The sequence below is a fragment of the Rhinopithecus roxellana genome, chromosome 11 (genome assembly GCF_007565055.1).
Source record: "Rhinopithecus roxellana isolate Shanxi Qingling chromosome 11, ASM756505v1, whole genome shotgun sequence".
NCBI classification, from domain to species: Eukaryota; Metazoa; Chordata; class Mammalia; order Primates; family Cercopithecidae; genus Rhinopithecus; species Rhinopithecus roxellana.
The window spans coordinates 88162186-88174829 of record NC_044559.1 but is presented as its reverse complement, the minus strand read 5'-3'; the positions used below and the strand labels follow the sequence as shown (position 1 = coordinate 88174829).

At 44.1% G+C, this 12644-nt stretch overlaps 1 protein-coding gene and 1 non-coding gene across 2 annotated transcripts in view; both read right to left on the bottom strand.

The window, feature by feature from the left end:
* The window catches only part of SEC61A2 (SEC61 translocon alpha 2 subunit), a 41388-nt gene that overhangs the window by 18314 nt on the left and 10430 nt on the right, over positions 1 to 12644 (bottom strand). Inside the window, exon 4 of the mRNA XM_030941463.1 lies at positions 4517 to 4595. Within this exon, the coding sequence (XP_030797323.1) occupies positions 4517 to 4595 (79 nt within the window). The remainder of the gene's footprint in view (positions 1 to 4516; positions 4596 to 12644) is intronic.
* Positions 1927 to 2030, bottom strand: LOC115900611. Its single transcript, XR_004060280.1, has one exon. It is a non-coding gene; the product is annotated as a small nucleolar RNA U13 (small nucleolar RNA).

Here is a 12644-nt window from a genome sequence, read left to right as displayed (position 1 = left end):
ATTAAACCTAGATTCCTTGCCTCATGCCTTACATCAAAGTAAATGCTACATGTATAGAAATTCTTTGTCTTTCTTTTTTAGACAGAGTCTCGTTGTCACCCAGGCTGGAGTGCAATGGCACGATCTTGGCTCACTGCAACCTCCACCTCCGGATTCAAGCAATTCTCCTGCATCAGCCTCCCGAGTACCTGAGATTACAGTCGTGAGCCACCATGCCCAGCTCATTTCTGTATTTTCAGTAGAGATAGGGTTTCACTACATCGGCCAGACTGGTCTCGAATTCCTGACCTCAAGTGATCTGCCCCTCTTGGCCTCCCAAAGTGTAGGGATTACAGGCATGAGCCACTGCACCCAGCCTCCATGTATAGAAAATTTAAACATAAAGGATAAATGACAAAAATACTAGAAGGAAATATGGGTGAGTAGCTTATCATCTTGGGGAAGAAAGTCTTTTTAAGCATGGCAAAAAATCTAGAAGCCACAAAGGAAAATACGGCAGATATGATTAGCTACAACTATGAAACTTCCACGTGGCAAAAGGCAGCATAATGGTTAGAATAAAACTATTTAGGCGGGCATGGTGGCTCACACCTGTCATCCCAACACTTTAGGAAGCCGAGGCAGGCCGATCACTTGAGGCCAGGACTTTGAGAGCAGCCTAGGCAACAAAGTGAGACCCTTTCTCTACAAAAAACTAAAATACTAGCCAGAAATGGTGGGGCCCTGTTGTGGTCCCACCTACATGGGAGGCTAAGGCAGGAGCATCGCTTGGCCCAGGAGGTCAAGGCTGCAGTGAGCTATGTTTTGCACCATTGCACTCCAGCCTGGGCAACAGAGCAAGAGCCTGTCCCAAAAAAAGAAGAAAAAAAAATTAAACACAAATGACAAAAAGTTCTATTCTGTAATATGCAAAGAGCTCTTACAAATCAATTAAAAAGTGAACAAACTGGCCAGGCACAGTGGCTCACGCCTGTAATCCCCGCAGTTTGGGAGGCCGAAGCAGGTAGATCATAAGCTCAGGAGATCAAGACCATCCTGGCCAACACAGTGAAACCCTGTCTCTACTAAAAAATACAAAAAAATTAGCAGGCATGGTGGCGGGCGCCTGCCTGTAATCCCAGCTACTCAGGAGGCTGAGGCAGGAAAATTTAAAAATAATAATAATTAATTAAAAAAAAAAAGTGAACAAACCAATTTAAAAAGGAAACAGCAGATACATGATGTGTCTGCTCCCGATGAAGCTTTCTCAGGGAAATGCAGCACAGGAGTAGGCCCCCAGCACCCCAACCTGTACTGTGCAACCCTGGAACTCTAACCGAAGCTCATCCTGCCTGGCGCCAAACCTGTCATCTGGAATTTTAAACTAAGAAAGAAAGAATCTGGGGCTGAGCACAGTGGCTCAAACCTGTAATCCCAGTGAGGCTGAGGCAGGTGGATCACCTGAGGTCAGGAATTCGAGACCACCCTGGCCAACATGGTGAAACCCCATCTCTACTAAAAATACAAAAACTTAGCCAGATAGGGTGGCCTGTGCCTGTAATTCTAGCTACTCAGGAGGCTGAAGCAGGAAAATCACTTGAACCTGGGAAGTAGAGGTTGCAGTGAGTCAAGATCACACCATTGCACTCCAGCCTGGACAACAAAAGTGAAACTCCGCCTCAAACAAAAAACAAAACAAAACAAAACAGTATCTGGGAGTGTGGAGCTGAATCACACAGAAAATGTTCACCAGTCCCTGGCTGCTGAGGCCTAAGGGCTGGCCAGGCTCTCCTTCCTCCTGGGGCTTAGCTGTTCACCTCCACTTTAGATTCCAAAAAGTAACCAGTATTCTTCCAGCAAATGTCATGTTTCTGTTTAAGCTAGTCAGTGATTTCCTATTCCTTAATTTTTCGCCTTTATTTAAAAAATTTTTCGTTTTTCTTTTCATGTTAGATGGATCATGTCCCAAGATCCTAACAAGGCTGGAGAGAGGCGCATCTCACCCATGAGCGTGAAGGTCCAATCGTCACACCTACAGACTATGAAAGCATCTAGTTTCCTATTACTTATAACAAAAAGGAATGTAACACACTAATAAAAGTCCACTTACAGAAGAAATACAAATGTTCCATAAAAACAGAAAACAATGTTCAAACTCACCAATCTATAAAGAAATCAAAATGAACTGTTGCCAGCTTTTACCTGTCTGACTGACAAAGACTACAATACTAATAATATCCACGGTTGAGAAACGGTCATTCTCGTATACTGTCACTGAGAGTGGAAAATCAAACAACTGTTTTGGAAGATAATTTAGCCTTCTCTATCAAAAACTGTAGTGTGCCCATCCTGTGTCCTAACAGTTGAACTTCCAGAAATTCATTCTATCAAAAAGTTACAGAAGGGTATGATACCCTTCATTGTAGCATTGCTTACAATGATATAAAATCAGGGGGAAAAAACGTAATATATGACAAGAAAGGACCCTAGTGGCCTGCAGAAGTTCCCCATCTTCCTTAAAATGTGCTCCATCCAACAATCCCCAAGCCCTTCATGATCTGACTTAGACACATCTGCAACCTCAGGTCCCACCATTCCTCCCTCTTCTTTCATTTCTTCCATCCCACATTCACCTTCTCAATATTCCTTTTTTATTTTTATTTTTTTTTTGAGACAGGGTCTGGCTGTGTCACCCAGGCTAGAGTGCAGTGGCGTGATCTTGGCTCACTGCAACCTCTGCCTCCCAGGCTCAAGTCATCCTCCCATCTCAGCCTCCCAAGTAGCTGGGACCACAGGTACACGAGACCACGCCTGGCTAATTTTTGTGTTTTTAGTAGAGATAGGGTTTCAATTTGTTGCCCAGGCTGGTCTCAGACTCCTGACCTCGAGTCATCTGCCCACTTTAGCCTCCCAAAGTGTTGGGATTACAGGCGTGAGCCCCCGCGCCCAGCCCCTCCTCAATGATCTTTGAACACACCAAGCACAGGCTCCCCTCAGGGCCTCTGCACTGGCTCTTCCCTAGAATGTGCCTCCCTCAGGTCTTCATGTGGCCTCCTCTCTCACTTCCTGCAGGTGTCTTTAAAGATCACCTTCCTAGAGCACCTTCCCCACCCCACGTACCTCCCCAAACAGCAAATATCAACTCCATGACAATTGGGACACTGTCTTGTTCACTGCTCTAATCTCGGCACCTTACACAAAGGCTGACACCTGACACACAGTACGAATTCAATAAACGTGTTGAATGAATGATCAAATAAATCACGGCATATCCTTATAATGGAATAATAACATGGCCATTAATAGCTCACGTAAGATATTAAGGAACCAAAGTAGCAGAAGAGTATATACAGGACATCTTAGAGTTATAAGAAGTATATAGATATATGTAGGTGAATGTACGTGCAAAGAAAAGGCCTCAATGCATAGTCACCAATCTAACAAATTCGCCAGAGCTCCCCTCAGAAGTGACACTTTTCTTTTCAGCTTCATATAAATCTATATACAAACTGCTAGTGCAGTTTTTAAATAATAAATCAATATTACCTTTATAACCTAAAAACATAAAAAAAAAATCTGCCAGCTACAGTGTTTCCAGGCTGGGTGCAGTGGCTCACACCTATAATCCCGGCACTTTGAAAGCCCGGGGAGGGAGGATGGCATGAACCCAGGAGTACAAGACCAGCCTGGGCAACACAGCAAAACCGCATCTCTACAAAACTACAAAAATTAGCCAGGCATTGTGGCACGCGCCTATTGTCCCAGCTACTCAGGAGGCTGAAGTGGGAGGATCACCCGAAAAAAGTGTTTCCAAAAAAGAGGCAACCACTGTTCCTAAATGCAAGAAACCTCAAGACTGGTTGTACCCCTTGCTAGTCTCACTGTCCAGCATCCTCAGCCACAATTTCCCAGATGAACCATGTTGCTTGAGGCTTCAGGCTCAGCTCCAGCTGAGCTCCCCCACTGGCTCACACACTGGACTCCTCTTTTTTTTTTTTGTAGACAGAGTCTTACTCTGTTACCCAGAATGGATTGGCAGTGGTATGATCTTAGCTCACTGTAACCTCCACCTCCCACGTTCAAGCAATTCTCTTGCCTCAGCCTCCCGAGTAGCTGGCATTACAGGTGCACACCACCACACCTGGCTAATTTTTGTATTTTCAGTAGAAACGGGGATTTCACCATGTTGGCCAGGCTGGTCTCAAACTCCTGGCCTCAAGTGATCCGCCCATTTCAGCCTCCCAAAGTGCTGGGATTACAGGGGTGAGCCACCAGGCCCCACCTGGACTCCAATTCCAATGTTACCTGGACATCACCTTCTTTGACACTGAAGATCAGGGTTTTCTAGTCCGTGAAAACCCAAGAACAGATTTCTCTATGATTACGGTAATCACATGGTGGTGTCGTTATCTACACGCTAGGCTTCTCTAGGCAATGATATCCTCCCCTCCCTGTAGGCACTGAACTCTCATTGCTAATCCACATTTCCATCTGTTTGCTGTGAGTAGGAATGTGGAGACAGAAAAGACACGCATACCTCTATTGGAAGCCAGAATAACTCTCATCCAGTAGAAAGGATCTGCAGAATCTGATGACATGATTCCAAACAGAGGGATCTAAAATAGTACACAAAATAGTTTATGAAACTGTATTAATAAGGCTGAGGCATAAGAATTGATTGAACCCAGGAGGCAGAGGCTGCAGTGAGCTGAGATCGCACCACTGCACTCCAGCCTAGGTGACAGAGACTGTCTCAAAAAAAAAAAGTATAAAGTGTGCACTTAATTTACAGTGTATTCACTTAATGTTTGCAATACTTTTTAAAAAACTATTCTCATGTTCCTTAACAGAAACAAGCATATCTTCAAGGTAAAGCTGTTTATTAAAAAGAAAATAAAAAGAAAAACATTCCATCACATAGATAAGGGTTAATAAAAAAATATAATTAAAAGAACCAGAAAGTGAAAATAAAAATAAAAACAACAAATCATTAGTGCATTCACTAGTAAATATTCACATCGGTTATGGAGTGTTGTGGTACAACAATGTGAATATTCCTAATGTTACTAAACTGTACATCTAAAAATGGTTAAGATGTCATATTTTATATACTTTTACCACGATTTAAAAAACACTCCCACCAGTAGATTATGGAATATTATACCTGCCTAGTCATAGAATAATTTTGCAAAGCTCTATGTACTAAAGACAGGAAAGGTCACTCTTCTCAATGTAAGACTGAAGATGATATCCACGGTGGAATATTATAGAGCCACTAAAAATTATGCTTACTAAATCTGTAATAACATGGAAGAAGTACTTATGTCATAAAACTAAATATAAAATAGCAGTTCTCAACCTGGGGTGATTTTAGCCCCTACCCAAGACATTTGGCAATATCTAGAGACATTTTTGGTTGTCACAACTTGGGGTTGAGGTGGAGACCAAAGTGACTCCATCTTGGATGCTAATCTACCAGGTTGACTTCTGCTCAACCCTGGTCCCAGAGATAACTCCTGATTCCTGCTTTATTTACAATCCTTAGTATAAGAACATGTACTCGCTATAAATGCTGCCCTGAGATCCAAGCAACCTTGATGCTGTTACACAAATGACAGGCGGTGACAAAGAGCATTGTTACATGTTCTGGAAGGCTGCCTTCAATTGTCCTGCACAAAGTGCGTACACCCTTTCCCTGTGATAGATTAGCCCCGGGTCTGAGAGTAAGAGTGCAGGCCTTTCCCTGTCTTACTGCTGCCCCAAACTATGCTTCTGTCCATAAAATCACCCTCTACTGACAAACTGGATTTGTCTCCCACATTGATTGGTTTCTCAGCTCCTTCAGTGTTTGGGGGTCATTTTGCACATACAGCCCTTTCACAGAACAGGGGGTGCTGCTAGCATCTAGTGGGTAGAAGCCAGAGATGCTGCTGAACATCCTAAAATACACAGGACAGCCCCCCCGTGACAAGGAATCACCCCACTAAAATTTAGGAGTGCCACTGTTAAGAGGCCCTAGTATAAAAACAAAGGTACAAACGTGTATATATAAACGTTGACACTGTAAATAGATGTACAGAAAATAAAACTAGGAGTAGATATCTTTTTAAATCCTAAACAGTGATTATCTGTAGATGGTGGAATTATGGTTGACTTTTTCTTCTGTATTCTTTTCAAATGGATGAAATTTTCCATCATGAGGACATTAACTTTTCATTAAAACAACAACAAAAAAGAAACACCTTATTCAGATTGCTTCATATTATATGACCCATGTTTAGGATACAGCACTTGGCCTCAACCCCTCCTCAACCATGTGGGGATCGGAAAAAGACATTTCAAAAACCTTCTCCACATGAAACTGATTTTTAAGAACGTTACAGGCCGGGCGCGGTGGCTCAAGCCTGTAATCCCAGCACTTTGGGAGGCCGAGACGGGCGGATCATGAGGTCAGGAGATCGAGACCATCCTGGCTAATACGGTGAAACCCCGTCTCTACTAAAAAATACAAAAAACTAGCCGGGCGACGAGGCGGGCGCCTGTAGTCCCAGCTACTCGGGAGGCTGAGACAGGAGAATGGCGTGAACCCGGGAGGCGGAGCTTGCAGTGAGCTGAGAGCCGGCCACTGCACTCCAGCCTGGGCAGCAGAGCAAGACTCCGTCTCAAAAAAAAAAAAAAAAAAAAAAAAAAAAAAAAAAAAAAAAAAGAACGTTACAAGGCCGGGCGTGGTGGCTCACACCTGTAATCCCAGCACTTTGGGAGGCCAAGGCAGGCGGATCACGAGGTCAGAAGTTCAAGACCATCCTGGCTAACACGGTGAAACCTCATTTCTACTAAATATATAAAAAAAAAATTTGCCAGGCGTGGTGGCGGGCGCCTGTAGTCCCAGTTACTTGGGAGGCTGAGGCAGGAGAATGGCATGGACCCAGGAGGCGGAGCTTGCAGTGAGCTGAGATGCGCCACTGCACTCCAGCCTGGGCAACAGAGCGAGACTCCGAGACTCCGTCTCAAAAAAAAAACCAAAAAAACAAAGTTACAAAACATGCTGGCAGCAATTTTATTTTTTTTTATTTTATTTTATTTTTGAGACGGAGTCTCACTCTGTCGCCCAGGCTGGAGTGCAGTGGCCGGATCTCAGCTCACTGTAAGCTCCGCCTCCCGGGTTCACGCCGTTCTCCTGCCTCAGCCTCCCGAGTAGCTGGGACTACAAGCGCCCGCCACCTCGCCCGGCTAGTTTTTTATATTTTTTAGTAGAGACGGGGTTTCACCATGTTAGCCATGATGGTCTCGATCTCCTGACCTTGTGATCCGCCCATCTCGGCCTCCCAAAGTGCTGGGATTACAGGCTTGAGCCACCGTGCCCGGCCTGCTGGCAGCAATTTTAAACAACTCACGTGATCAACCGAAACCTCTCTGAATGTCTGAATTTATTAGCTGGGTAACAAAACTGGTAAAGCATGAAGCATGGATATTTTATGTGCATCTTGCAGCTATAGACACTCTTCATTCAAAGAGAGAGGTGAGGGCCAAGCGCAGTGGCTCAAGCCTGTAACCCCAACATCTTGGGAGGCCGAGGTGGACAGATCACTTGAGGCCAGGAGTTCGAGACCAGCCTGGTCAACATGGTGAAACCCCATCTCTACTAAAAATACAAAAACTAGCCGGGAGTGGCAGCTCGTGCCTGTAATCCCAGCTACTCAGGAGGCTGAGACAGGAAAATCGCTTGAAACCGGGAGGCAGAGCTTGCAGTGAGTGGACATAGTGCCACTGCACTCCAGCCTGGGCGACAGAGCGAGACTCTATCTCCAAAAAAACAAAAGAAACATTACAGGAGAGTCCATATCAAAATATTCCACAAGTGGAAAGCGGTCATTCGGCCCAATGACCTTCCTTAATCCCCGATGGTTAGGTGCTCTGTGGGAAATGGAACAAGCCAACCTCCCATAATTAATGGTATACCCTCCTTTCCTGCAGCCAACAGGATTACGAAAATTGGTTTCTAATTTTATTTCACTTAGTAAATTCCACAGTTGAAGGATCATGTACAACAACAGGTGGGCAACAATAGGAGCCTATTTTCTATGAATCTGTCACAGTTGCAGAGTTCCAAACTTTTTGCTATATTTAATATAATAATCAGTTTCAACTTGTTAAGGCACTCTAAGCAGGTGGCCATTAGCCTGTGGTTGTTTCTGTACCCTGAAATCTCACAAAAGAAAACTGAAAATGACCTTAGAGGATATTTGATTCTGAATGAGTTTCAGCCAATTACAGACAGCCAACCCGCCTATTAGCTACACAGAAACCTGTCACAGGAACATAATCAAATGAGGCAAATGCCTAGCTGTAGCCAATCAAGTAATTTCTTTACTTCTGCAATTCTTTACCTCTGCTACAAAAGCTCACTGCCCACACCTATGGAGCAGCTCTTGGACCCTCTACCCATGTTGAGTGCTGTCAGGTTCATGAATCCTTTAATGCTCAAATAAACCCTAAGTTTATCTTGTCTGAAGGTTCTCTTTTAACAAACTTGACAAAAATACAGTACAGTACTCAGAGAAACAAAGCATTCCATGCCCTAATGGAAACCTGAACTAATCAGATGGAGAAACAGAAAATTAGCACCAGGGATTTCCAAACAGAGAACCAAACAATTTGTGGGGGGAGATGGCAAGATGAAATTAAATCATAGCATTTTCCTCCGCTGACACATCATAAAACACAGTTATTTATTTATTTATTTATTTTGGAAACAGAGTCTCGCTGTCACCCAGGATGGAATGCCGCGGTATAATCTTGGCTCATTGCAACCACCACCTCCCAGGTTCAAGCAATTATCCTGTCTCAGCCTCCCAAGTAGCTGGGATTACAGGTGTGTGCCACCACGCCCGGCTAATTTTTGTATATTTAGTAGAGAAGAGGTTTCACCATTTTGGCCAGATTGGTCTCAAACTCCTGATCTGCCCGCCTCTGCCTCCCGAAGTGAGGAGATTACAGGTGTGAGCTACCATGCCCAGCCTAAAATACATTTTTTAAAACATGTAAAATAGCAAAAGCTACCAAGAACGAAAAATGCTATGGAAAGAGAAAAAAATCTGTGAAGCAGCCAAACAAGAAAAGGGACTGTCAACTTGAAGCCTGGTGGTCCTGGGGAAAACTCCAGACAGTTGAGAAGGAAGGAGACTCAACACCAGAGCTGCTCCTGACCCTCACAATGGGAAGTCGACAGGATCTTAGACCTCCCATCAACGTTCCAAATCTGGAGGAAGTAAACGGCAGATATTCTTATCTTGTTCCCTCCTCTGGATAAGAAGGAAGGGAAACAGCAGCTGGGAAGAAATGGATGAAAGAGAAGACAGCAACGGGCTGAGCCTCTCTGATGGAAGTGAAGTATAATGGGCTACACCGAATTGGGAATGAAAAACTCTTCCACTACAGGGCAGCAATCTGGAGCCTAGAATGAAAGACACTCGCCCTCAGTCAGATGGCGGACAGCTTCTCAAGACGGTTAACAAAAATCCAAGAAATATTGTACATTCTAAAATAACTAGAAGGGTCCGGGCACGGTGGCTTGCGCCTGTAATCCCAGCACTTTGGGAGGCAGAGGCTCAAGAACTCAGGAGTTCAAGACCAACCTGGCCAACATAGTGAAATCCCATCTCTACTAAAAACACAAAAAAATTAGCCAGGTGTGACGACACGCGCCTGTAATCCCTGCTACTTGGAAGGGTGGGGCACAATAATCGCTTGACCCCAGGAAGCGGAGGTTCCAGTGAGCCGAGATCGCACGATGGCACTCCAGCCTGGGCGACGGAGCTGAGACTCCATCTCAAACAAAAACAAAAACCAGCTAGAAGGGAATACGTCAAATGTTTCCAGCGTAAAGAAAGGACAAGTATTTAAGGTGATGGATATCCTTTACCCTGATTTGATCTTTATACATTATTCAAATGCATTAAATTATCACAGGTACACTGAAATATATATGTTCAGTGTACATACATCAGTGATGTACCAATTAAATACAGTAATTTTCCTAAGTGAAGAGAGAGCAGAGTCCACGCAGCATGTACTGTACTTATCTCAGTTTATCTCACCTCCTACCACTCCCTAAAGAAAACTGACTAGAATCTCTTTGAGATGCAGAGGAAAGAGAATAAAGAAATCTCCCACAGGAGGCAGAGCTGCCTAAGCATGAGAAAGAAGAAAAGAAACAGTCTGGCAACTATATAAACGTATTAGAGAAGAAATAATGTAACCTAAGATGCATAAATTATTACATGAAACAGTCAGGTGAGGCTGGGCGCAGTGGCTCATGCCTATAATCCCAGCACTCTGGGAGGCCAAGGTGGGCAGATCACTCGAGGTCAGGAGTTCCAGACCTGTTTGGCCAACATGGTAAAACCCCATCTCTACTAAAAATACAAAATAATTAGCTGAGCATGGTGGCTCGTGCCGGTTGTCCCAGCTACTCTAAAGGCCGAGGCAGGAGAATCGAAAAAAAAGAAACAGGCATGCGAAATGTCATTCTTTCTGTTTTCTTCTTGGATTCCTAAACTTTAGCAGCAAAGCCCAAAATATTTATTATCTGAACCTTGACAGAAAAAAAATTCACTGAGCCCTGGATTAGAAGATTGAATACTGTCAATATGGTAATTCTCTTAAATTGACCTATAAATTCAAAGTAACACGAATGATAATCCCAGCAAACTTTCTTGTAGAAATTGACAAGTCGATTTTAAAATCTATATGGAAATAAGAAGGATCTAAGGCCGGGCGCGGTGGCTCAAGCCTGTAATCCCAGCACTTTGGGAGGCCGAGACGGGCGGATCACGAGGTCAGGAGATCGAGACCATCCTGGCTAACACGGTGAAACCCCGTCTCTACTAAAAAATACAAAAATCTAGCCGGGCGAGGTGGCGGGCGCCTGTAGTCCCAGCTACTTGGGAGGCTGAGGCAGGAGAATGGCGTAAACCCGGGAGCCGGAGCTTGCAGTGAGCTGAGATCCGGCCACTGCACTCCAGCCCGAGCGACAGAGCGAGACTCCGTCTCAAAAAAAAAAAAAAAAAAAAAGAAGGATCTAGAATAGCCACAACAATTCTGAAAAAGAAGAACAAAGTTGGAGTAATGATTGCAAACTGATTACAGGACTTACTAAGAAGTGGCTTACAGTAGGATGGACACATACACAGATTAACAGAGAGCACAGAACAGACTCGTGCTTATATGGTTAACCAATTTTCAACAAAGAGGCCTGAGTAATTCAATGGGGAATTTTTCTCAGCAAATGGTGCTGGATACTCATGTAAAAGGAAATGAAGATCAACCCTTACCTCACGTCACACATAAAAATTACCTTGGAACAGATCACAGACCAAAACATACAAGCTAAAACTATAAAATGTTTGGAAGAACACAGGAGACAATCTTCATGACATTAGAATAGGCAAAAATTCCTTAGGAAGCAAAAACTCTAAGCCATCCAAGGAACAAAAAACACATAAACTAAACTTCATCAAAATTTAAAACTCCTGCTGAGCGCAGTGGCATGCGCCTGTAGTCCCAGCTACTCAGGAGGCTGAAGCAGGAGGACTGCTTGAGCCCAGGAGTTCGAGGACAGCCTGGGCCACATGGCAAGAGTCTGTCTCTGAAAAAATATAAAAAGAAAAAAATAAAATGTTTAAACTTCTGTTCTTCAAAAGATACCGTTAAGAAAAAAGGCAAGCCACAGACTGGGAGAAATAATTCCTAATACACACATCTAACAAAGGACTTGTATCCAGAAAATGTAAAAATGTTTATAATTCAATGATGAGACAATAATCGATTTTTTAAATAGGCAAAAGCTTTGCAAAGACACTTTACAAATCTGACACTTTACTCTTCTGATAAATAAACAAGCACTCATAGGCATATGAAGATGTTGCTCAATAGCATTTATCAGGGAAATGCAAATCAAAACCACATGCCTTAGGATGACTACTATTTTTTTGTTTGTTTGTTTTGAGGTGGAGTTTCGCTCTTGTTACCCAGGCTGGAGTGCAATGGCGCCATCTCGGCTCACCGCAACCTCCGCCTCCCCGGTTCAAGTGATTCTCCTGCCTCAGCCTCCCAAGTAGCTGGGATTACAGGTATTTGCCACCACGCCCGGCCAATTTTGTATTTTTTTTCTTTTTTATTTTTTTGAGACAGAGTCTCGCTCTGTTTCCCAGGCTGGAGTGCAGTGGCTCGATCTCAGCTCACTGCAAGCTCCGCCTCCCGGGTTCACGCCATTCTCCTGCCTCAGCACCCCGAGTAGCTGGGACTACAGGCGCCTGCCACCATGCCAGCCCAATTTTTTGTAGAGACAGGGTTTCACCATGTTAGCCAGGATGGTCTCAATCTCCTGACCTCGTGATCTGCCTGCCTCGGCCTCCCAAAGTGCTGGGATTATAGGCATGAGCCACCACTTCCAGCCCAATTTTGTATTTTTAGTAAAGACGGGGTTTCTCCATGTTGGTCAGGCTGGTCTCGAACTCCCAACCTCAGGTGACCCACCCGCCTCAGCCTTCCAAAGTGCTGGGATTACAGACATGAGCCACTGCGCCCGGCAAGATGACTACTATTCAAATAATCAAAAATAACAAAAGTAGACCAGGACACAGATCAACTGGAACTCCAAAACG